This window comes from Lissotriton vulgaris, chromosome 8, assembly GCF_964263255.1.
Source record: "Lissotriton vulgaris chromosome 8, aLisVul1.2, whole genome shotgun sequence".
In the NCBI taxonomy this organism is placed as follows: Eukaryota; Metazoa; Chordata; class Amphibia; order Caudata; family Salamandridae; genus Lissotriton; species Lissotriton vulgaris.
In genome coordinates, this window is record NC_141696.1 from 220741639 (window position 1) to 220768706 (window position 27068).

General features: G+C 44.7%; 1 protein-coding gene across 1 annotated transcript in view; it reads right to left on the minus strand.

Annotated features, from left to right (window-relative positions):
* The window catches only part of URB1 (URB1 ribosome biogenesis factor), a 783310-nt gene that overhangs the window by 329153 nt on the left and 427089 nt on the right, over nucleotides 1–27068 (minus strand). The window contains exons 23-26 of the mRNA XM_086933991.1: nucleotides 20105–20306; nucleotides 9995–10178; nucleotides 7937–7995; nucleotides 5833–6029 (exon numbers count right to left, since the gene is read on the minus strand). Of these exons, the coding sequence (XP_086790117.1) occupies nucleotides 5833–6029; nucleotides 7937–7995; nucleotides 9995–10178; nucleotides 20105–20306 (642 nt within the window). The remainder of the gene's footprint in view (nucleotides 1–5832; nucleotides 6030–7936; nucleotides 7996–9994; nucleotides 10179–20104; nucleotides 20307–27068) is intronic.

Genomic DNA, 27068 nt, shown 5'->3' on the forward strand with positions numbered 1-27068 from the left:
GAACAACAGACCTAACTGTCACCCCTGAGGCATGATGGGAAGCTAGGGGTCATGAGTGCCTTAAAGGCACGGTGTCAGTTTATTGTTATGCAGCTACAGGTTAGCTTTTCAGTCTTTTTAGACTGTGTATTTGCAATGCAGCCTGGGAGCTTTCTATGCTTTCGGTGTATTATGAGAACTTCTACTGCTTTCTAAGCATTAAAACAGTTTCTAAACAAACTTTGTTGTTGTTTCTCATCTTTCTAATGCATGTCATTCATGTATGGTGGAAATTCTTTACAGCACGATTCAGCTCTGATTTTTATTAGGCTGCAATTGCTTATTTGTGTACATATATACATATTTATGTTAAAACGAAACGCGTCAGGTGCCTCAACAAGTCAAGTCAAGTCAAGTCAAAGAATTTATATAGCGCACTACATACCCAGAGGGTCTCAAGGCGCTTAGGGAGGGGAAGAGGATTACTTGTCAAATATCCACGTTTTAAGTTGCTTTCTGAATGCTAGGTGGTTCTGGGTAAGGCGAAGGTAAGCGGGGAGTGAGTTCCATGTTTTAGCAGCCAGGTATGAGAAGGATCTGCCTCCCATGGTTGTCTTGTTGATGCGAGGTACAGTGGTGAGGGCTTGGCTGGAAGAACGTAGTTGGCGGGAGGGGGTGTAGAAGGACAGTCGTAAGTTGAGGCATTCTGGTCCGATGTCGTAGAGTGATTTGTGTGCGTGGGTTAGCAGTCGGAAAGTGATCCTCTTATTGAGGGGTAGCCAGTGGAGGTCTTTCAGGTGACCAGAGATGTGTTCGTTACGCGGGATGTCTAATATGATCCTGGCTGAGGCGTTTTGGATTCGTTGGAGTTTCTTCTGGAGTTTAGCGGTAGTACCTGCGTAGAGGGTGTTTCCGTAGTCCAGTCGGCTCGTGACCAGAGCATGGGTGACTGTTTTTCTGGTTTCGGTGGGGATCCAGCGAAATGTTTTTTTGAGTGAGCATGCGAAGAATGTTGAAGCAGGATGAGGATACGGCGCTGACTTGTCTGTTCATTGAAAGTGAAGAATCCAGGATAACGCCTAGGTTCCGTGCGTGGTCTGTCGGGATGGGTGCTTTTCCAAGGGCTTCCGGCCACCAAGAGTCGTCCCATGCAGAGGGGGATGTACCTAAGATGAGGACTTCAGTTTTATCTGAATTCAGTTTCAGACGGCTGTGTTTCATCCATTCGGCAACTTCTTTCATTCCTTCGTGTAGGTTAGTTTTGGCGGTGTTGGGGTCATTGGTGAGAGAAAGGATCAGTTGAGGGTCATCCGCGTAAGAGATGATGTTGAGGTTGTGTTGGCGTGCGATGGCCGCGAGGGGGCTCATGTATACGTTGAAGAGGGTGGGACTGAGTGAGGATCCTTGTGGTACGCCACAGATGACTTCAGAGGCCTCGGACTTGAATGGTGGAAGGCGGACTCTCTGGGTCCTCCCGGGAGGAACGAGGTGATCCATTCAAGTGCTTTTCCTTGTATTCCGATGTTTCTGAGGCGTTGTAAAAGGGTGCTGTGGCAGACTGTGTCGAAGGCTGCGGAGAGGTCGAGGAGGATGAGGGCGACTGTGTCTCCATTGTCCAGTAGAGTTCGAATGTCGTCTGTTGCTGCGATGAGGGCGGTCTCAGTGCTGTGTTTTGCTCGGAAGCCAGATTGTGAGGAGTCGAGGGATTTGTTGGCTTCGAGGAAAGCGGCGAGCTGGTTGTTGACAGCTTTCTCGATGACTTTGGCCGGGAAAGGAAGGAGTGATATGGGGCGGTAATTTTTGAGTTCGGTGGGGTCCGCTGTGGGTTTTTTCAGAAGGGCGGTGAGTTCAGCGTGTTTCCAGCTTTCCGGGAAGGTGGCGGAGTTGAAGGAGCAGTTGATGACGTCTCGGAGGTGCGGTGCTATGACGGAGTCTGCTTTGTTGAAGATGTGGTGAGGACATGGGTCTGTGGGGGATCCTGAGTGGATGGAGTTCATCAGGCGGATGGTGTCCTCGGTGGAGATTGGGTTCCAGTCGTTAAGGGTGTTCAAGGGGGGAGAATGTTCATCATATGGTTGGGTGGGTTGGTCTCCGGGTTGGTTGTCGAAGCTGTTGTGGATGTCTGCAATTTTGTTGTGGAAGAATGAGGCTAGGGAGTCGCAGAGGGCTTGAGAGGGGGTGATGTCGTTGGAGTTGGCCGAGGGATTGGTAAATTCCTTGACGATGTTGAAAAGTTCCTTGCTGTTGTGGGCGTTGTTGGCTAGTCGATCCTTGAATGCTGTTTTCTTGGCCTTTCGGATTAGTTGGTGGTGTATGCGGGTGGCGTTTTTGAAGGCGTCCTTGGTGCTGGTGGTTGGGTCTTTTTTCCAGGCCTTTTCAAGGGAGCGGCAGAGTTTCTTGGACTTCTTAAGATCATCGTTGAACCATGAGGCCTTCTTGCTGCCAGGTTTGCTTTGACGTTTTTTCAGTGGTGCTAAGGTGTCGGCGGTGTTGGATAACCATAGGGTGAAATTGGCGGCGGCTTGGTCTGGGTTAGAAGAGTGGGCTGGGGTGTTTAGAAGGAGCGATAAGGAGATCTGGTCGATGGTGATTTTGTTCCAGTTTCTTTGCAGAGTTGGTTGGAGGTGGTTGATGGGTTTCGGCTTGTTGTAGGTGAAGTGAACGCAGCTGTGGTCAGTCCAGAGGAGATCCGTAGTATGGCTGAAGGAGACATGATTGCTGGAGGTGAAGATGGGGTCGAGTGTGTGACCTGCGATGTGGGTGGGGTAAGTGACCAGTTGTTTAAGTCCGAGGTTGGCGAGGTTGTCCAAGAGGGTGGTGGTGTTGCGGTCGTTGTTCTTTTCAAGGTGAAAGTTGAGGTCTCCCAGAAGGATGTAATCTTTGGAGGGGAGCGCGTGTGGAGTGATGAAGTCCGTGATGTCTTCACTGAATTTTGCGCGGGGTCCTGGTGGTCTGTAGAGGAGGGTGCCTCTGAGTGTGGTCTTGGGGTCGATGTGGATCTGGAAGTGAAGGTGTTCAGAGTTGGCGAGGTTGACGTCAGAGCTGGTTGAGATGCGGATTGATTTTTTATGGACGATAGCGATTCCTCCTCCTGTGTGGCCGGTACGGTCCTTGCGTGTGATCTTATAATCTTCAGGGATGGCAATGGTGATGTCTGGGGCGGAGGAAGCGTTCATCCATGTTTCTGTTAGGAAGGCGACGTCTGGAGAGATGGTGTCTAGTAGATTCCATAGGTCAATGGCGTGTCTGTGGACCGATCGGGTGTTGAGAAGGATGCATTGTAGGTGATTGGGGTCGGGAATCTGTGGTGTGGTCGTAGCGGGGATGTTGTCGGTGCCGATGAATTTGCAGGAGTGGCAAGAGAAAGGTCCATGAGTGTGTCCAGGAGCGGCTTGGACGCAGTTGGGGGCGCGACCGGGGTTAAGGGCTAGGAGGGTGGCGGCATCGTAGGTAATGCGGGAGGGCTGGGGAGCGCGAGGGGCAGGGGGTCTGGCGCTGGGCGCGGTCCAGGCGCGGACGGGCGTAGACGGGCTTACCTTTGGCGCATCTTCGGCGCGGATTGGGCGCGGTCGCTGCGCGTGAACGCTGCGCGCGGGAAGAACTGTCATATATGGATAGTGGAGGGGGAGGGGCGAGGGCGGCTCAGCTGGGAGGCGGGGCGGGCTCCAGGGATCACAACAACAACAAAATGGAGGCGGAGGGGGGAGCACAGCGGAGCGCTAGGGAAAACGCGCACAAACAGTCAAAGCAGCCGATAAAATAACTGAAAGTGCAAATAAATCAAATCGGCAAGCGGGCACACAGCAGGCAATTATAATTAGGCAGTTCTTATGAGGAAAAGCAGCACAACGATACAGAGTGTCACGAGGGGACACTGGGGAGCGACCACTCAGCCCGAGGGACAGGAGCGAGTCACGGCGCTATTAGGTACTGGAGCGCTGATCTGGTCAGTGGGAGGGCGGCTCAGCTGGGAGGCGGGGCGGGCTCCAGGGATCACAACAACAACAAAATGGAGGCTGAGGGGGGAGCACAGCGGAGCGCTAGGGAAAACGCGCACAAACAGTCAAAGCAGCCGATAAAATAACTGAAAGTGCAAATAAATCAAATCGGCAAGCAGGCACACAGCAGGCAATTATAATTAGGCAGTTCTTATGAGGAAAAGCAGCACAACGATACCGAGTGTCACGAGGGGACACTGGGGAGCGACCACTCAGCCCGAGGGAGGGACAGGTATTCAGATTGCAGATTGCTACCTGCAATCTGAATACCGTGTGCGTCTCCTTTTCTCTTCAAACCGGGAGAGAATGCCAGGTGATACATAGCGACTGGTCCTGTCGCCGAGAACACGCACCACCACAAAGAGCGCCGTTAAGTTTCCCCGCCCTTGGACCACAACTGCATATATCGGCCAAACCGAAGCCCAGGGGAAACAGGCTGCCGCCTGACACCGGAGTCAGGTTGGGATCCCGCGCATTCCCACAAAAGATGGGGAAGCAATTCAGGGAGGTATTCAGCCCTGGAAACGGAACACTTGTACGTTCCAGGAAAGCCAGTGACGATTCTACCGACCTTCGCGCAGAGTGCTGATTACTGGAAGGCTGCAGGAAACAGCATGCTGAGTCAACCACGAAAGGAGGGGACTGACAATGCTGCAACATACTTTCACTGCAGATCGATAAAGGCACTCTTTTGAACTGTGGAAAAACACCCTCTCTGTGCAGCGAATGTGAGTGACTAAACTGTGAAAATCAATGGGACTCCAGGTACCATAATGCCCAGCAAACCGTCACAGGCGTCCATCAGAGGCGTGGCATAAATGTGTATAACATCACCTGAAGCCCATTCTTAAACTCACAAGGACTGAGGCAACACCTCTGAAGAAGTTTTTAAGTTAAAACGAAACGCGTCGGGTGCCTCAACACTGCTGAGTAAAAATGCTGCCTGCAATCTGAATACCGTGTGCGTCTCCTTTTCTCTTCAAACCGGGAGAGAATGCCAGGTGATATATATATATATATATATGGGGCACATATAATATGGTGTTTCCGGGGACCCGCGCATGGGCAGGAATATTCTAATGCTTATGACTATTGATGAGGATCCCCTGGAAGAGAAACAAAGGTATGGGCCAGTTGAGTCATGTTGTCAGTCTTTCAAAAAGGAGAGGAGAATGGAGAACATGATCACAAGTTTTATCTTTGCAAGCTTCCCAGAACGGCTCAAACTTACCAATAACATAAGAAAAATGTAATATTTCCTGTTGCTTCCTAAAGGCTTGACTATGAGCAATGTATGTAAACGATTTATTAATATGTTAATCAATCAACAAGTTTGATTGTAGAATGTAAATAGAAGATGATTTGTAATAAGAAACACTGTATTTAAAAATATATATATTTAATGGTCAATATGTGAAATGACACTACCAGAAAAACACAATTGCTAGAATTGACTTATGTTTTAAATATGATGTTTCTACATTGAATGAAAAGAATAAAACCAATACTGAACTTGATAGATGAAACTTTTTAAAAAATTATTATTTCCTATATTACAGCAGTCAGAATGCTGGGAAAAAAAACTGAGGAAAAAAAAGAACCAAGAAGGCCAGAGTAACCCTAATATGTACAAACTAAGGAGCACATGGTGGATACAACCCTAACAAGTCACAAACATGAGGTTTTCGTTGGGAGAATACACAATACCAGAAAAATAAAACGTAATCCTGCAAGTTTAAAATGGTGCTACCTATTTGTGTCTTCAGAAATAATTTTCAATTATTGGCTCTGTATTTAATTTCCTCAAGGAATATGGACCACTGTGATAATTCGACTAAATTTAAACACAAAGTACCTCTTGTTCTACTGCTGTCCACACTTTCTTCATCTCTAGACCGAAGAAAAGATTGCAGAAATAAAGAATGCTGAGTAACCATCATGTGAAGCATTGGCAATGGGATCATTTCTTTCTTTTCAGGGCTTTCCGTCTCATATAGTATGTCAATGGCGGTCGTAAGAGTTCTAAGGAAAGTGTAATCCCTGTAGCGATATCTTAAAAACATCAAAACAAACGCAGTTAGAAGAATAAAAAATACAAAAAATACAAAAGAAAACTACAGATAATATGAAAAAAGAAATGACTTGGGTAAGATCAGTACTTCTAAACAAAGACACCACCACACTATTTGCCATGTAGTAAATATCTAAGGGAAATGCCCCCTACTTAGAGGCTCTTTAAAGCACATTGAACACCTATGTTGCCTCTTACATTTGTGGGAAGATGCAAGTGTACCTTAGCGAGTCCAGTACTTCTAGTCCTATGTTTCCCTTCCTCCACACTCATGATAATGCCCATTAGGTCATGGATCAAAGCATATTTTTAAACTCCGAAGAAACAATTCACTTTGATACCCAATCGTTTGTGGCCCTTGCCATGTCATGTCCCCAGCCTCAAAGAACAAATGTACTTCGATACCTCAGTCTATTTTCTCACCAGCATTCCTTGCCTGAGAAAACTTAACACAATTTCCCAATTCCACCCCCCCTCTCCCTCGGAGGTCTGGTTAATGGCTTTTGACTACAAAACTAGGAGCAAAGCATTGATGCATTCCAATGTTATTCTCAAATAGGAGGGGGACTCCCCTCATGCACTTAGTAATGGGTGAAAGAAACCCTTTGATGAACCAGAAAAAAACATTTGTTTGCAGGCTTTGCAACTGTAAAATAATTTTGGACAAGAGATCCCAAGTTACTTAACGATAAAAGTAGTTACAAAACAATAGTATTCTTTATAAATTCACCTGCATATTTTAATGTTCCCCTATGTCAGGCGGTGAACACTCAGTAAAACACACTCCCATTCATACTTCCCTGTCCCCCTAGGTAACTGAATTATTCTTGTAGATTCCATGTTGGTCCGATTCTAAATCATTTTTCTTAATCTAAATCTTTTTTTTTCTTAATCTGTACTGGGAGGTGAGATTTCCTGCTTGTGAATTTAAGAACAATACAAATGATATAAAACTACACTGACAGATAAAAAGCTCTTCATTTATAACATTGGGACTTCTTGGTGTGCTAGGTAATCATGCCAGAGACGGGAATTACCTCTGAGATGACAGGCTTTGTTTTTCAAATTCAATGATCCCACCAATCATGGTATGGAACGCCTGATTCTGGATCTAACCCCACCTCTCATGGGTTAAAGGAATAGACAATGGCACATAAATAGTGGGCTCAGGTCGGCTAGAGGCTTGATAGAGGCCAAGCTTTAAAATTAGATTTTTGTGGGGGCCATAATGTCCCAATCATTAGATCCAATGGTGTTGGGCATAACATGGGTATACGTACAATACCAAGGAACATAGGGGCATGCATGCATATTCACTGCTTGTCCTTTTTTTAAACAAAAAGCTGTAGAATAAAATAGGAATAAAACACCTATTTTGTAACACACACAGATATTTTTCAGCTTCAGCACGAATATTTTTAATACAAACAACATATTTCAAGGTTCTAACCATGGATGGTCCAATTTCAAGCAGGACGCAGAGTTCACAAATCTCTGCACCAAGGACAGACACGGGAATTTAATGAATCCACAGTTTGTAAAAGTCATAACATAATTGTGTTTCAGAATCCTGACCAGATGCGGAGAGATAGTTTCACTAATGTATACTACATCTTTTAGAATTTAAAACTGCTAGTTGTACTATATATATTTTCACTTGTCTTCACAAATTTTAGACACATTTTACATTCAACTGGTTTTATTGAAATGTATGCACTTGTTGCAGCTATTTTGTAAGTTGAAAATGTTAGGAGATCTGAGAAACCAGTAAAAACACAACTAAAGCAGGATTCTGCAATATGTGACTGGCTACAACTTGACACTCAATAGCAAATATAAGTAACTTAAAGATCTTACCAAAAGATCCCAATAAATATAAACAACTTACTTGAGGCCCTTTTTTACAAAACTGTTCCATTCCTCCACAACAACTTCTTTAAGAAAAATCTGTTGGGAAGAACCATCAACAAAGAGTTTAAACAAATACAAATGTTTCTTTCAAAAGTTGTAAAGGTGAACAGCCTCCGCTATAACATTTAAAATAACATCATGAAATCAGTGCATACAATTTATCCGGAGCTCTTATAACGCTGAAAATGAAAACAATTTACAAACTGTGTCACAGTTCATGGCATACCCTGCGAAGGCATTTAGGTAGAAACCTGCAACAGATATAAATATTTATTACCTTATTGGTACATGGGCGTAGCTACCAGAAGTGCAGCTGGTGCAAGGTTACCGAGCCCAGATGTGGGATGGGCCCAACTACAACAGTCCATTGAGTCCAGAGAGAGCATAGGTTCCAAAGGCAAATGGAGCATTAAAGACAACTTAAATTGTGTTTTTATCTTGTCCTTTTTGCTGTGCAGTCAAAGACAGAAGTCAAATGTCAGGCCAGCCTTCTGACAAATTGCTAATTATTCTTTTAACATGGAGACTGGAGTTTACTTTTGTTTTGCTTACTACTATGTGAAAATCTAAATCAAGTACTTGGTGACGAATGCACTCTGAATCACACTTTCCACATATTATCTTTTGCGAACTACATAGTTTCTTGGGAAACAATTTATGCCTTTGCCACATATGGCAAGAATTGATTCTAGATAGATAGAAAGATAGACCGATCTTTTTTTCTTCAAATAGCTGTAAGGCTAATTTCAGGGTTTAAAGGAGGGTTTTGGTAAAGGAGGGTTTTGGTAAAGGAAGGTATGGGGAATTTTGGAGTTTAGGGATGGATAGTATTAAAGGGAGGTTATAAGTAAACTTAAAAAAAGGGGGGGGTGATATATTTATATGTATTTATATTTAGTGGTCATTTCAATGGAAAATATGCGGTCTGTAAATGCCAGTGACTACCACACATGCTTAAGTAATATATTTGTGACAATGTGCTCCTAAATGCAACGGCAACTACATACTACACCCTTATTTCTCTCCTGCAAAATGAGAGTGGCTCTTTTGCAACGCTTGTTCTTTGTGTGATACCTGAATTTTTCAGAATCTCTCTGACTTCAGCGATTTAACAGATTGTAACACCACCAGTTTAAAAATTGTTCAAGCACCACTGCCTACTAGGGCCACTGGAGCTCTCACAGTGTTAGCAGCTTACTGTTAGCACTGTCCGATTCCATCAGCTGCAGGAGTCAGGTTCCCAGCTGCAGAATCTACTGAAGTACCTGCACGAGCACTGGAAGGCCTCATTGTACGCATGCATTGAACGGACGAGCAGAGCGCATGCGCACTTCTGTAAACACAGAGCGCGCCATTCTGCTATAGCTGCCTGGCGCCAGCAGAGGTCAAGGAATAAGTTATGCCCATGCAGCTGGGTGGCTTCTCAAGACCAAATGATCACAGTAATCGCTACATTCATAATGACGAGTGGAGGAGAGGGGATGGCAGTTAGTAAAAGAACATGGACTTTCTTAGGACAAAGAGCTGGAACTGGGAAAATGTATTATTTGAATGTCATTTTTTCCATTTTCTGCTAAATAATGCACAGGTAATTTTAAACAACTTCTCGGGGTTGCTAATGCACAATTTTTATATCCCATCGACACAATATTTTTTAATATATACATTTGAAAGCTCACTAGAACAAAGGCACAAACTAATCAGGAAACACATATTGGCTGGACCTTAAACCGTTCCACCACCAGATTTTATCAAAAGAAGTCAAAGATTGTACTTGAGGAGAAATAACATCATGAAGCGCGTTTAGATGAATTTCTTTTCCTGATTAATGCCTTTACGGTAATGATCTTTGGGGCACATATACTGTGAAAAATGTCAGATATTTTTAAAAGCTGTGGTACATAACGCACTAAATAAAACTAAAAACATAGCATGTATAGATGTTATTTTTACACATCTTTGCATGTCCTTCAAAGGCTAGTTTGAAGTTAACATAACTCTTAAGCTCAAGGATCTAGAAAAACAAGCAGCTTACCAAAAGTTCCTCTAATCTGGTTAAAATTGATGCTTCTGTGTCATGCATTTTCTCGTGCTCTTTATCATTGGTGTAGGATGATGTTAAGTACTTTGTGCACGCTGACAGCAGGCTCTGTTTCCAAATTCGAGTTTGATCAACAGAATTCTTTAAAACGCTTGAAACTGCATCGGCCACAATCCAGCTGCAAAATATTCAACAAACAGCGTCACTAATTCAATGAAACATACACATTGTGCTTCTTAGGTTTCTTATCGCCCGGGTAGTTCATTCTGCCTGTTCCATTTGTAAAATAATAGCTATCACATATGATTATTTTTAGATAAACTCCACAAGATGCAACACAAACAGGATGATGTTTCGACAGTTTGCATGCAGGATGCATGTATCCTTAAAAAATAAAATATAACAATATTTTAAAAAATATAAAAAAATCCATAGAATGGTAACTGGAGTAGGTTGATATACAGACATGGAGTCGATTTAGAGTTAGTTGGAGAGAAAGTTTTGCCGTAAATTGGTGGTTCTCAAACTTGCAAATCCCCACTCATTTACAGATAAGGGAACAACTGAATTGTAAGGATTGCAAACCGTTGACCTGGCAGCCCAAGGACTTCAATGTTTACAGGTGGTATCCTGCACTAGTGGGCACCCTGTACCCCATAGAATCCTGTCAAGCAAGCGAGGATCACCAATTAGTGTCCTAACTCTTCATTAGTAATGAAGGCTTCCGTAGGTCGCCTACCAAAATGGTTAAATGCCAATAATGGCCAGTGGCCTCGTTTAACTAAGAAAAGGAAGTTGTGTTTCCGAGTTTGCTAATTATTGCGTGCTTTTAGGAAACATACTTTAGACAGAAATTGTTCACTGATCGCGACAAATTTGTTTTATAAGATGTGCATGGCTATATCATTTGAAGGGGAACGGGAAGCCTTTTGAAAACACTTCACTGCCCCCAAATGACAGACCATTATTGGGCTGCTTTTTTAATGCAAGAAAAAAAGAATGTTCAGGGAAAATGGCCACTCTGCAACCATGCTGGATGTACAGACAGCTAGTAGCCCTATGAAACACTAATAAGCCCCATAGTGATGCTACTGTAGCTTTAACATCCGCAAAGAATAGCTTTGCGTGTGCACTGCGACGGTTTCATGCATTTCCTGGGAATTTTTTGGATCCATCTTTTGCATGAAAAATACTAATGCAGGTAACTAAATGGCTCGTTTGGTAATCTGACACATACATGATTAATGTTGAATATATCTAACTTCTGAAGCAAAAATCACTGTTTGTGGAAAGGTCACCAGATCTTGGCCAGGTAAATATATTTTCAACTATTTCAGCCATTGCCATGTGACCGAAGGTCCACACAGACCTGTGAATGAGAGTGTAGGGGATGTGCCCATGCGCGTATCTGAGTAAGTAGGTCCTAGTCAGGTGTCTGCTGCCCTGCTCTTTCTTACTGCTTCTGGCACATGGTAGTGGCACACTTTGCTGGACCTGCCAAAAGCAGTCAAACTGCAAAAGACAAGATCTCCAGCTAGAATAGCCCATAGATAATTGCAGAGCTAATATATCTGAACCGAGTTACTGCTTAAGCATGAAGTGCCCACAGCAGCAACCTTGCCACACCCATGACTGCATTGATGGTCACTGGACTAATTCAAGGCACAGCCAATTGTGGTCGTATAGCTTGAGCAGCCTTTGCGGGATTTACATACATTGTTTGCATCACATATTGTGTCAAACATCTGTATATTCTAACTAAGCTTATGTACAGTGTACGCAAGCTCTGCTTGTGTGAGATTCGCTATGTCTGGGAATGGCCTGGAACAGGCTAGGACCGGATAAGTTGATCCCTCATAAGTGTGAAGTGAAGTAAAGGGCACAGTGAACCTTAACACCCAACAGTGACAGGTGATAGGCAGGCTGTGCTTCATGTGTTATACGCAAACGCCTGAGGATCAAAGAATCAGACTGACTAGTATGGTATCTCTGTCTCTGTAGGCTAGCCAAAGTCTCACTTCCACTGTGTGAATGTGAAGTAAATGTAAAACCTTTTAAGGGCACAGTATTGTCCAGTTACTCCCCCGCAATACCTCAACAACCATAGTTAAAGCTCCTGGAGCTCATCCATTTATGCACTGAGAAATAAAGGAATTACACAGCTATCCAGTTTATCAACTTGCAGATGAGGATTTGCACGTTTCCAATTGAAAGGAAATAAGTAGCTGCAAATATATTTTGTGTGTTCATCCTCAAAAGTAAATTCCTTTGGACGGATCATTTTTCAAAATGCTTTTAGCTAAAGGTCCCGGAACAACGCCTTGTATAAATTATACACCTTCATTATGCCTCTCTCTAAAAATAGGATACAACAGAGTCACAAACTATAGCTACCAGATATTGCTAGGTCAAAATAATCAATCAGATCATACTTTCTCCCACTTAGATCTTCTGCAAATGTGTTTGTTTTTAGGAAAAAACGATTTGACTGGTGAGAAACATTTTCACCACAGTGGATTGTCGCAACTGCACGAATACTTAGTCACTAGCTTAACCCTGTGAATCAAATGAGTAATACGCCTGGAAATGTCGAATGCATCCACTCTTTAGTTAGTAAGCCCTCAAATATGGGCCTTCTTATGAACCACTGCTTCACTTCACAACAGTTTCTCTACTCCACATGACCACTTGGCGGTCACAGTTTTTCTCTCCGAGAGCAGTGGTCCTTCACCCGTTGTTCGGGTACCTTTGGGGGTCCACGACACCTACTCAGGGTGTCCGCAACATGTTTTTAAATATATATAAATAAATAGGCAATGTAAAATGTTACCGTTAAAAACCGTTCTCCAAATGTCAAAACAATTGAAACTGGAGACTAAAAATTAAGTTGGTATATTCAGATTGATTTGTGGGAGCAGTGCAAGTGCATCAAACCGAATACGACTAATGGTGGCCTCAATTGAATTTGGAAAAGCTCGAGCATTCCCATTAAAATTATTTAAAACAAATTATATTTATTTTTTATTTGAATAAATTATTTCATCATTTTTATATGTGTTTGATAAATGCTTGTTTCCGTGAGTTCTGTGTATAGTTGTAAAGAGTCATTGGGGTCCCCGGATTCCAGCAATTATTAAGTAGGGGTCAGGTCAAAAGGTTAAGAACAACTATGCCAAAGCGATCTCCTCATATGTCTTCTGCTCCCAGCCTGACAAATGTTACACTTAGCAGAAGTCAAGATTCCTGGGCGTGGGGTAGGGATACTTCTTCAGATCCCCTACCTGATAGTTCTTCAAAGAGGTTCTAGTTTGTGGGCACTTGCTGCTTCAAAGCAATTTCAAAACACTGTAACATGGGTCTCCAACCAGTAGCTCATGAGCTACCGTACCGCTCCAGCTTCCTCCGAGTAGCTCACCTGTGTGCAGCCCAGTTTATTAGATTAGAACGCTTTTGCTTGGTTGAATTAATAAACACATAACAACATTAACATTATACAACACTAAAAATATTAGTAGCTCTCAATGAGTTTCATTGAATAGAAGTACCTATCAGTACAGAAAAGGTTGGAGACCCCTGGAGGGTTTCATTGAGCCCCTGTGCAAGAGCTACAGAAATCCACTGCCTAGCAGAGGTGGACAACGGGCAGGTCTTCAACAAACTCATTGACTTAGTGACAACTTTCAACAGTTTCACAGTTTTCTAACACACTGTAAATGCAAGGACACACAATAAATGAATGTATAAAATCCTGTAGGCTGGTGTTAATACGTAGTCACGATCATCTACGCCCGTCTAGTCTGATTTCTTCATATTTTACAACCCTCGTGGAGTCTCCTGCCTAACCCTGGCTATCCCAATTTGGAGTGTCATAATATACTATTGATACTATTTTGATACTTTCCCACTGCTCCCATAAGGTGTGCATTTCCCCACAATTGTTGGAATACAAATAGAGCAACTAGCCAATTAAAGATAAAAATAGCCCGAGTCCTCACATCTGCTGCATGCTACCAGATAAATGTACCGATGGTATTGTATTACATTAGAGCACTCATACAGTGCTTATTACCCCTGTGTGAGACAAGGAGTTTTTGCCTATGTATGAAGAACGCCACACCAGGTGTGTGGTTGGTACTTCCAATGGCAAACATACCCCCCTCTTACCTTGAAAAACTACATGTCAAACATCTCGTTTTTTTCTATACATCAACTATTTTATATTGAAGCCAGATATTTAATTTTAAGATATATTAATCCCCTTTAGTGATCCCAAACTATCCTAGATGATGATAACTGTTTTGTTACCGTTGACAAAACGGTAACCACTACATGTTGGCACAAGAAAAGTGGCATAAAAATACTGTCTCTGAATGAGCACATGACCTTTTTCCTAATGAAAGCTCTATTAAAAAATGGTTTACAGCACTGTGAATGTGGGCACACATGCCTTTCTTATCTACAGTGAAACTAGGAGCATTAGGAAGAGACGTCAAAATATCTTATTTTTGTCTATTCTTTCTCAAATGTCTAGGCCAGCAGTTCTTGATCTTTTGACCACTGTGTACCTTACTGGAAGGTGGGAACCCGGGCCTAAGCAATTTCGATCATTCAAACCTTATAACAATACACTAAAATACAAAGCAAGTATATATCAATCAAATAAGCTAATGAAATATGTTACTTAAATCACAAACAAAAAATATACAAAAAGTCAATATTTTTATTGGGAAGCTTGGTGCGTTTCAAAAGATGAAGCGATACGCTAATCTCTAGAATATCACTTCTTTTTTATCCTAATGCCTGATCTCTATATTGGTGCAAACATTTGCTTCAGTCGAGGCCAACAATGAATGTGTTTTACAAACTTGCACTGCTTCCAGTAATTAAGCTAAGGATACCTACTTAATTTTTAGCGTCCAATTTCATATTGCATCACATTTACAGATCATTTTAACATTTTCAATTGTAAATGTCACTTTTCATCTATGTTTCATTAATTTGTAATCAAATAATATTGAATTGTCTAAATTTTTGAGGAACCCCTGAATAGACCTTGTGAACTGCAATAATCCGTGGACCCGGGGACAGAGCCACTGTCCTAGCAGTTTGCCCTTTCTTGCTTTTCAACATTATACAAGAGTGCTTCAAGTGCCCTTACTCTAAACATCTCACATATAAAAATATTGTTATGGAACTATTTAATAGACAACTTAAATATATTTTTAATAGGACTGCGTTGTCTGTACCAATCACCTAGAATTGCACTACTTCCAGACAGTACCAAGTGCACTTTCAACTCAAACCCTAATTTAAATGAACCCTCCTTTTCTTGAGTCATGCCAACTGAAAACAAGTATTTGCAATGCAATTCGTCTCGGATTAGGAAAGTTTGAGCTATTGGTATTGTAAATGACAATTTTTTTATTTATGTGTTGGTTTTGAAAATAGCGAAATTAATACCTTTGTCCTTTACAATGCCAATAGTTATAACTTTCGCAAATGTGACACCTATAGCATTCATGGTGGTGGATGTGGTGGACATAGGTGTGGTGGTGGAGGTGGGTGTGGGTATGGTGGTGGAGGTGGGTGTGGTGGAGGTGGGTGTGGTGGTGGTGGACATGGTGTTGGTGGGCGTAGTGGACGTACTGGTGGTTGACGTACTGGTAATTGACGTACTGGTGTTGAATGTGGTGGTGGTGGATGTGGTGGTGGTGGTGGATGTGGTGGTGGTGGTGGACGTGGTGTCGATGGACGTGGTGTCGATGGACGTGGTGGTGATGGACGTGGTGGTGATGGACGTGGTGGTGATGGACGTGGTGGTGATGGACGTGGTGGTGGTGGACGTGGTGGTGGTGGACGTGGTGGTGGTGGACGTGGTGGTGGTGGACGTGGTGGTGGTGGACGTGGTGGTGGTGGACGTGGTGGTGGTGGACGTGGTGGTGGTGGACGTGGTGGTGATGGACGTGGTGGTGATGGACGTGGTGGTGGTGGACGTGGTGGTGGTGGACGTGGAGGTGGTGGACGTGGAGGTGGTGGACGTGGAGGTGGTGGACGTGGAGGTGGTGGACGTGGTGGTGATGGACAAGGTGGTGGTGGACATGGTGGTGGTGGACATGGTGGTGGAGGTGGTGGTGGTGGTGGAGGTGGTGGTGGTGGCGTTGGTGGTGGACATGGTGGACGCGGTGGTGGTGGACGCGGTGGAGGTGGACGCAGTGATGGTGGACGCAGTGATGGTGGACGTGGTGGTGGTGGACGCGGTGGACGCGGTGGTGGTGGACGCGATGGACGCGGTGGTGGTGGACGCGGTGGACGCGGTGGTGGTGGATGTATTGGTGGATGTGGTGGTGGACTTGGTGGACGCGGTGGTGGTAGTGGTTGAGGTAGACATGTTGGTGGTGGATGTGGTGGACGTGGTGGTGGTGGGTGTAGTGTTGGACGTGATGGTGGTGGTGGACGGGATGGTGGTGGACATGGTAGTGGTGGACATGATGGGTGTGGTGCATGTGGTGGTGGTGGTTAGTGTTGGACGTGATGGTGGTGGTGGACGGGATGGTGGTGGACATGGTAGTGGTGGACATGATGGGTGTGGTGCATGTGGTGGTGGTGGTTGTGGTGGTGGACGTGGTGGTGGACGTGGTGGTGGACGTAGTGGTGGACGTAGTGGTGGAGGACGTGGTGGTGGAGGACGTGGTGGTGGAGGACGTGGTGGTGGAGGACGTGGTGACGTGGTGGTGGAGGACGTGGTGGTGGAGGACGTGGTGGTGGAGGACGTCGTGGTGGTGGTGGATGAGGTGGTGGTGGACATGGTGGTGGTGGACATGGTGGTGGAAGTGGACATGGTGGTGGACATGGTGGTGGTGGACGTGGTGGTGGTGGTGGACGTGGTGGTGGTGGTGGACGTGGTGGTGGTGGACGTCGTGGTGGTGGTGGACGTCGTGGTGGTGGTGGTGGACGTCGTGGTGGTGGTGGACGTTGTGGTGGACGTTGTGGCGGTGGTGGACGTGGTGGTGGTGGACGTGGTGGTGGTGGTGGTGGACGTGGTGGTGGTGGACGTGGTGGTGGTGGACGTGGTGGTGGTGGACGTGGTGGTGGTGGACGTGGTGGTGGTGGACGTGGTGGTGGTGGACGTGGTGGTGGTGGACATGGTGGTGGTGGACATGGTGGTAGTTGTGGACGTGATGGTGAACATGGTGGTGGTGGACGTGGTGGTGGTGGCAAAAGAGAACAGGGAGTTAGAGAATGAGGCAGTGTAATAGAGCAGAAGATTAGTAAGGGAGAATAGAAGCGAACAGGGAATTAGAGAAGGAAGTGGGTGGAAGAGAGCATCAGAACAGCACAGCAGAAGAGAACAGGGAGTTAAATAAGGAGGTGTGGTGGAAGAGAGCAGCAGAACAGCAAAGGAGAAGAGAATAGAATAGGGTGTTACAGAAGGAGGTGTGGTGAAAGTGAACATCAGATCAGCAGAAGTTAACAGGGAGTTAAAATGCAATGCAATATGTTTCTCATTTGGAAAGTTTGAGCTATTGTAAATGACCAATTTTATTTTAATGTTTTGTTGTGGAAAATAGTGAAAATAATTGCTTTGTCATTTACAACGCTAATAGATATAACTTTTCCAAATGTGACACCTATAGCATTTGTAATGCAATATGTGTTGTATTTATGTGACTTACATGCATTGATATTACAAGCACTGGTTTGGATTTGGAGGGTGGAGTTGTATTTGGAGGGTGGAGTTGGAGGGTGGAGTTGGAGGGTGGAGGCTGGAGTTGGAGGGTGGAGGCTGGATTTGGAGGGTGAAGTTGGAGGATTGGATTTGGAGCCTGGGATTTGCACTATTATGATTGAAAACGAGGTAAAGAAAAAAAGCCACCACACCGAAATGTACATATGAAAAAGAGGAATATGTGTATGAAAAGGAGGAAGGAATGGGTGCCTGCTATCGTCCAAAAGGTGGTACCCCGTGCAATAGTACTAGTGCCCAAGAAAAAGCTACTGTCCAAGTACACAAAAAAACTAACCTCCACAATTCGAGTGTACTCTAACCCCTGCGTAGGGTAGAGAAAATATGCATGATAATCTTTCTGAAAAAATGAACGAAAGAAAATGAAACTACTGGCAAGTATAGTATATTTCAACACCATGCTATGTGAAATATTCCTTACCAGGAGAAATATGCCGTAGCTGCCACAATAATAACCCAATGTTCCACAGGAGCAGTTAAGCACGACCCTACAAATTTAATATGTAAATGTAAAACCATTCTGGAAAATGTACAGCATACACGTCTGGTCAGAAGGCCTGGTTCTAGTAATCTTCTTAATGAGTTACATATCCTTCTATTTGAAATAATTTACTAGTTTTGAAAATAAAGTCTGTTAGGGATATCCTAAAGAAAACATTTAGCGTGACTTCCGTTTCAAAAGTCGTTGTAAGCACCAGAGCAAAGAAAGAAACGCTGAAGCTGTTGCTGTGGAAACCCATGTTTTGTCTTCAAAATGCAAGAGTGCCTTGCATCATTTGTGATCAACGCGCGCTCAGATGAATGCAGTGTTTTCCGCGACGGCTCACGTTGCCCAAAAACAAATTTCATTCTCTAGCGATTAGTCACCGCCTTAATAAAAGGCGACCGCCGCCTTGACAAGGTAACTGTTCGGCTAAACTAAAAAAATAACTGCGTCTGTTCTCCAAGTCCTGCCCCCTTTGCCACAGTTTAGTTTCTGGAATAGAGTGGGTTGTGTGGACACCGGGAAGGTTGTTGTACTAATTTCACTCTATACATTAAACATGTTTTGTATTAGAGTATTTAAAAAAAAAAGTTAGCTTCTAATTTAACGTTCCTGGGATGTATCAGCCCGAAAGCGCCGCTCGGGTGAGTTGGGGGGAGGGGAAATTGAGACTAGGAATATATTTTAAGATTTAACAGGACAGAAGTTCAGTCAAGAACGGGCGCCACCCGCTAACCCCTGCATTTACTGCGACTGACATCATCGTCTAGGACTAGGTCAACCTAACCGCCCCTCTACCCGCAAAAGCGCGTCACCGAGGGGGCGGGGAGCTCATCAATACAGAAAGCGACAAAGATTTAGTAACTCTTCTCGGCACCGCGGAATGACTCGGGCGCCGAGACAAACTCACAAGCAGCGGCACGCGCCCCTCTCCCTTTACCCCGCTTACCCCTCGTCCTGCTGGTTTTTGCTGGCGTTTGTCTTTGATCCCTCCGCAAATTCATTGATGGAGGCCCCGCCAGAGGGGGCGGCGGTGTTATTTGCATAACTGACCATTTCTGTCATGGTGGCCGAGGCGGGAAGGAGCCACGGGCCCCGGTCAATCACGAATGGGATTAAAGCGGAAGGAGCCGCGGTGTCCACGCGTCTGAGATGGGTAAAATCGTTGGTCAGGTCCTGTAGGGGGGAGGGGGGAGGTGCGCTTGTGTGAGTGCGGCGGCAGGGGGTGTCTCTTTATGTGTGCGTGCGTGTATGTGCGCTTGTGTGTGTGTCTCTGTGTGTGCGCGCATGCGTGTGCGAAAGCAGGGAGAGGTGTGGCTGTGTGTGTTGGAGCATCCCAGGAGACAGGAGATGTGCACACGTGCGCGGCCCGATCCGATTCTTGAATATGCGCGTGGCCATCTCTTGTCTCCTGGGAAGCTGAGCCGGTGCCTATAGGTCTCTGGCGAGACAGCGCTTCGCGCTGTAATCGCGACGAGACCTAAAAAAAGTGAGTGCATTTAATACCTAAAGGTCCCATTACATAAAGTAAGCCATCAAAAGTCTTTCTTTACATTCATTCTTTCTGCTCTCAGAAGCCCTGGCCATTTGTAAAGAAATACTTTAACCTCCCTGGCAGGTCCTCCCTGCACCACCTTATTTTCCACCTTCTGAATTCAAATGTCAGGTCTGAACCGAAAGATATATTTCAGTGAAAGAAAGGATTCATTGATTTGTTAAATGTGAACATGTTAACAAAACATATCAGCCCCCAAAGTATTTCTTCTTTTATTGTTTTGATGGTATTAGAAGGTAAATCTTAACTTGAACGTGATTATATCATGACCTAACAAACTAAGAAGATTGCATGAGAAAGTAAAGGAAAAAGCAAATGTACCTTTGGTGATTTTCAGGCAGCGCCAAGATACCAGGGAGTTGATCAATGATAACTAACAGCTGTTCTTCTTCTGCAGCTGGAATTAACTTGGAGAACACCTCCAACTGCAGGGAAAGCGTTTCACTGTGTGGATTTGTTAGAACTACTGTCATCAGTTTGTTCCAAAAGGCATCTCTTAAAACTTCTAGGGCGGCCGAGGACACTAGTAAAAAGCAGAATTACAAAATAGTCATCTGTAACAGCATGCACTCTTTACTCGTACATCATCATCCTATAAATATATGTTTTAACAATTGGAAAACCAATCCTACATTCTGAAGAGATTCACTCTATTATTAAGAAGTAAGATGAATTTCTCAAACTAGCCAAAGTGAACAATAAGCTCCTCCTGGGAACGTCTAAAGCAGCCACTCATTTCGCCAGATGCATTGGAACAGATGTAAGCGATCTCTGGATGCAAGTCTTAAGAGATTTTGAGGTGTGAAAGGAAAATGCTACTTACCAGTATGCATCTGTTCTTGACATGTAGAGCTGCAGGATGGTTGCACCTTGTTGTTGTCTTGGAAGAAGTCTTTGTAGTCACGAGATAAGACGATAGTGCGCATGGGCATAGACTCCATCCTTAGAATGCTTTTTTCCGCCTTTGTGTTCAGATGCAACTTTTGCGCACTGATTCGAAAACTGCGTTTTATAACTTTTTCAATGCGCAAAACATCTATAACTTTTCAAATCCTATTCAAACTTCGACGCAACCTCCATCTATTCGATTCCGGTCTTCGACCCGGGCCACGGGGCCTATCAACACCGCTGGGCCTACGGCTCATGGAAAGGACGCCGTTCAAAAAATGCCCCCAGTGTGGAGCACAATTCCCACACAGTGACAATCATACGGTCTCGTCCAATATCTGCTGGGATGACGAGTTAGCCTAATGGCTAGGGCGGTCGACCTCTAAGGAGACGACCCCGGTTGGAGTCTCAGCAAGAACCCTCAACATCCTGTGATTCTGGGCAAATAACTTAATCTCTCGGTGCCTAACAGAAATGAATGTGTCCTCATGTAACGCAACTGGTGCTCGTGTAATGGGCTCTGATACCGATACCCTAGGGTCATATTCGCGATATATAAAGCTGTAAAATAAAAAAAATGTAAATAAAACAATCCTCATTAGCTGGAGTACTAAAACATAATATGCGAGGTACTTGTTACGGAGGTGTGTTGATGTTTTAATTATTTAGTAAACAGTGTCATATTAATGTCCCAACTCATCCACAACAATTTTATGTTTTATCATTAATTTTGAGGAAAAAATATGTTTGCTGACATGCGAAAGGGAACAGTGATCCCTTTAGGAAGACAAAAGGAGATCTTGCCTCTATTCCAGAAATGAATCTATCAAACAACGAATGAGACAAATTATAAACAAAATAGGTAGACCATGCGTTTTCCTGATAGCAAATGGTGATGCTAGCATCGCGCATAAAGGTCTAGACAGCAATGCAAACTCCTTCAAGGTTGGAAGCTGGCTTTAGAAAGGTAACTCAAAATCCTTTACCCAGATGTGATTCAATACTAGACCTAACCATACAGTATCCCGGCCCTAAAATATAATGTTGAGCAATGCTTTAAAAAGGGGAAAGCACAAGTCTGAATGGCATTCCATTTAAATGTAATGTGTTAATTTAGTGCTCGCTCAAAACTTACTCCAGTGGTAAATTACAGGCAATGACACAAATGTATGTACGGGAGCCAGCGCGGTTGAAGTAAAAGTATGCATCTTATACTGCACTATTCCTTGAGCTGAATGAGGCAAAGTTGAACCTGCAGCAGAAGAACCCAGTTTAGCAGCAGAAGTACCCACATTCAGAGACAAAACTACTGATGTGATCATAGGGCAGGATGGAGAAGCATCTTACGATGAAGGGACATGGGTGTGCCAGAGATTCTAGGTTTTGCAGACATATGTTCAAATGTTTTGAACATGGCCTTACAAAGTCTATGACAGCACTGATTTAAGTGGGGTCAGAAAGAGACTTTTGATAACATCAGCTGAAGTGCTGCTCTATCTTTAGGTGACACGAAGGAGATTTTGCCCTCAGAGGGGAACAGCTTTGATAATACATTTTCAGACTCCACAGGATAATCTAGATGTAGATACTTTCTCCAATCAGCAAAGGGCTATTTAATGATTAGTCTCCCATCCCTAATGGTCTTAAAGTGTATTTTTATGTATATATGAAATCGGGGGTTTCCAATCGTAGCCATTCTAGAATATTGAGCAAAACTGACATAATTGAAGATCAACCACCACATATATGCCACAAGGGCCACTTCCAGTACCTCTGAAAACACAATCTGGGCCAAACCCTAGAGTATTTTCTATCTTCAGTGAGCCCATGATTGTATCCCAAGCACCACATACATGCCGCATGAAGGTTAGACCTGACACTTATTATGATTCACTTATGTAATATGTAAGATGATGAGATACAAAAAGAGCTACAAACCTGATAAAATAATTCAGAATAAGTAAAACTTGAGGGGAAAAAGGGTCCACATATTGGAAAGAAATGTTATTTTCTTAAGATGTCACTTGAATAAGTCAGAGTATTTGTTGTAACAGTCTGATGCGTTAGTTTGATTATACTATTTATAAGAAGCCCTCGTTGGCATGCTGACGTCAGTTTCCGCGAACTGGTAATACAGAGTGTGAGAAGTTGGCCTGGTATATGATGTTCACTATTCTAGTGAGCACCTTGCACCAGTCCAAACAACCCTTATGGTGATGGTTGTAAAGTCAACCTTATAGACCAGCTATCCTAGTGGTAGCATGGACAAAGCAGTCTTAGGCAAAACTCAAGAAGGCATGTAAGGCCAGCTGTTTTACCATATGCAATCCCTTTAACACCAAATGAAAGGACACCACACAGGATACATATAAAATATATATGTATTTATTTCTAAACAACCCCTCTGAACTCTTTATGAGGTCAGAGGCACAAGCACAAAACAAGATACTTAATTATCATACAATAAGTTTCACAATATACAGTAATGCCCTAGGGGCACTTCAAACCATATACTAAAATAGTGGTATAAGAACCACGTCACAAACAAAGGATAGGCCTAGGCATCGCTGGGGCTACACTGGACTACCAAAGGATAGGAAGTAGGAGGCCCGCGGGAGGCGTGTGCAGTGTCTTTACACACACGCAAGTTACCATAGAGTTAGAATGGAAACAAAAGAATTGGAAACTAGTTCTTTTAGGTAACTTCTGGATGGACTAGGAGAAAGCTACTTGAAACTTAGACAGTTGGATAGTCAATACCCACAGGAGCACCGAAGTACTCGCGTTATCTCACCCACAGGAAGCAGGTGCATAGGTGTCAAAGTGTGTCGGGTTTCATCGGTGAATCCTATGGAGCCTTGGAGAAAGGTGCTGCGGCGACCAGGAGAGAAGTGTCTGGTTGGATCCAAGGGCGTATTGAGGATGAAGAGTACCTGAAAGCAGAGGGGACAGAGTCTGGGTCACTAGCTACTGACCAGGAAGGAACCAGGCGATGTCGCGAAGCAATCAGGTGATGTCGTGAAGCTTGTCTCTGCAGCCACGTGGACCAGGAGGCGTCGACGACGACCAGGATTCAGGCACGGACTGTCCCACGAAGGCTCTTGGTGTCGGCTTCCGGATTGTAGTTAACAAGCCTTGGCAAAGGCAACCCACGCAGGAATCGAAGTTGGCTTCTTAATCAGACCAGCAAGGTCTGATGGGCTGCTCCTGTTTAGGGGAGCAAGGGCCAGTCTGGAGCAACCAGACCAGCGGTGGAAATTCGTAGGATCGTCGTCACAGAGGCCACTAGCCAACGGGCAAGTGACCGGACAGACGCGTCGAGCAGAAAAATGAAGAAGGGCCCCACGCAGAACTCGTGGAGTGCTGATCTTCGGTGCAGTTGGTGCTCGGGGCTGGGGCTTCTCAATCCCCAATGCACAACTTCGAGGGTGCCTCTGAAGTTGCACAGAAAGCAATTCGCTGTCTTTCCAAGATGGCCAGTCCCACGTCTCGCGTCGCCTTCGCAGGTCTCAGCTTTGCTGGGGCTGTTGATCGGGCAGAAGGAAGTCTCGAAGTCCGGGTCTTGTCAGGGTCTGTGTTGGTGCCTGCTTGTGCAGGGTGGTCACTCCTTGACCACAACGGAGATTCTTCAGTCTTCTATCTTCAAGTAGAACGTCCAAGGTCCAGAGTTTCGTTTCAAGTTTCAGTCAGGATCCAATCTAAAGTCTTGGGAATCAGCTTTTACCTATATACTAAATCTAGGGGCTGTATTACCTGTTAGGTCCCTCCTATGGGTGGGACCAGGGAGGGGGGTGGTTACACCCCTTTCCCTTTGTCCAGTTTCGCGCCCCAGGCAGTGTCTCATTTCTTTCAATCAATCAATCAATCAGAGCATTTGTATAGCGTGCTACTCACCCGGAGGGTCTCAAGGCGCTGGGGGGGGGGGTCCGCTACTGCTCGAACAGCCAGGTCTTGAGCTGTTTCCTGATCAGCCCTCCCTGCCCCAATACACTAGAGCCTGTCTGGGGTGGGGCTAGCACCTCCCAAGACAGGAAACCTATTGTCCAAGCCTCCCTCGCTGGAAGGACTCCCAGCAGCAGGAGGTCAGACTTGTGTCCGTGGCAGCAGCATCCATTTTGTGATGCTGAGGCTCTGGTTAACTTTAACCGGGATTAGTAGGAACAACATGTCTTCTCCCTCTAGAAGGGTGGAATGCTACCCCTGTCGCCAGGACTGGCGAGGGGGTAGCATTCCAAAGCGTATGACACCTTACACGACATGTTTTGATAAAGCCAAACCAGAGTTAGCATTTAACCGCGAGGTTCATAATGCACTTAAGAGTATATGGTATGACTATATCCTAGAACAGCTATAAAGACATGGTTCCAAAAGCTGCAGACAGGCTCAGCTCATGCTAGAGCCTCATCTCACATAAAACCAAGCACTCTGCCTCCAGGATTGTTAAAGCCTGCCATAGGATGTCACTTATAGGTGTATATGTGTCTAGATATAAGGTTAGATATAGAAATACTATATCTTAGCAAGGGGTGATTACACGACCTTGCCCCAGCTAAGTGAACAGCCAGTTGTGTCAGTTTGGATGGCCAGCCAGGGGTGGCAAAAGATATGCTGCAGCCCCTGGTAGGCCTTGGATGCACCTATGCCCTGGGTGCCTATAGTACACTGTACAGGGGATCATAAGGTGACCCAATTCCCAATTGGTAATGTACCTAAAGTACATTGTATTGAATTTAGAGAGAGAACAGCTGGGCTGTGGGTCTGATTAGCAGGCCCACAGCAACATTAAGTCGAAAACCAGTGAAGCAAAAAGCAAAAAGTGGGGTGACCATAGGAAAGCAGACCTTACTCTCCTACACAGAGACCCCACCGTAAAAACTGAGATACTTCCTGTCCACCTTCAAAATAGGTAGGTGAAAATACGCATCCTGTAAATTAATCGAAACCATCCAGTCTTCCTTCTTCAGTGCAAGAAGCCCTTGTGCAACGGTCAGCATCTTGAACCCTTCCTGTTTGAGAAACCAGTTCAAAATCCTTAGGTCACAATGATACGACTTCGCACTCAACATGGCTGCAAACGAACGTTCTTTATGGGAATCAGCAAATCCCGGAAACAGCATCCTGACCCCACTACTGCTCTGGAACCAACTCTACTGTAACCTTCTGAAGCAGAATCTGAACCTCCTGTTGAGGGAGCAGAAGATGTTCTTCTGAACAAAAGCCGGGTTGGGGAGGAAAATCTAGGAGAAAGTCTTAGAAAGGTAAGGAGTACCCATTTTCCACAATATCCAAAACCCAAAGATCTGTTGTTACAGATCTCCATTGAGGTAGAAAATAGGTCAACCATCCTCCCATTGGACAAGCATGATCCAAGATGGCAGAACTATGGCAGCTTTTCTTTGACACGGGATGGGGAGGAAGAAGAAGGCTGATGGGCAGCACCACCTTGTCTGCCCCGCCCCGCCCTCTATAACTCTTGTACAGGGAATTGGAGGGGTGTTGCTGGTGGAATTGGCTCCTTCCATGAAATGATGAGTTACGGCAAAACTCCTGTAACCTGCAAAACTGCCTGTAATAGTTAGGCTGTGTTAGAAGGTCCAAAGATCTTGCCTTGTCTTTACTGTCCTTAAATCTCTCTAGGGCAGAATCAGCTTCTGCACAAAACAGCTGTGAACCAAACAGCAAATTCAACAATGTTGCTGAAACACGCGGTGAAATGCAAGACCCCTCAGCCAAGCATGTCTCCTCGTGGCAACAGAAGACACAATCTCCCTCGCAACTGAGTCCGCCGTGCCCAGGCCGACTGAACTACCGGGCGGGCAGCACCATGACGGTCATTCAGCAACTCCGAAAAATGTTCCTGAAGATCATCAGGCAATTTTTAAACCACCTCCTTGGCTGATTCCATCAATGCATGAACATAACATCCAGATATGAGGCATTGGTAGACTCCAGAGCCATGCTACCAAAAAAGAAAAGCTTATTTGCAGATTGTACCAGCCTTTTAGACTCCCTGACAGCTGGAGTTGTATCAACTTTGAAGAGCAGGGCGCCTGTACCACCAAGCTCTCGGTTGTAGCAAGCATAGAAAAGAACGTGTCACCTGGAGCAGGCTTGTACCATTTTGCAACAGATCTAGACACTACCACCGGGATCATAGGTTTCTGCCAAATATCATGAATAGGCTCAGTAAGGGCCTCACTAAAAGGTAAAGGCTCAGTGCATGACTTGGATGAATGAAGCACCTACATCAACAAATTAAGATTTTAATTCCGTAGAAGACAAAGGTAAGTCCAACATCTCTGCTGCTTTTTTAATCACAGAATGATGGGACAAGACCTCTTGTGAAGCAATACTCTTTGCGGAAAACAACTACCACTCTTGAGAAGTATCAAGGCCA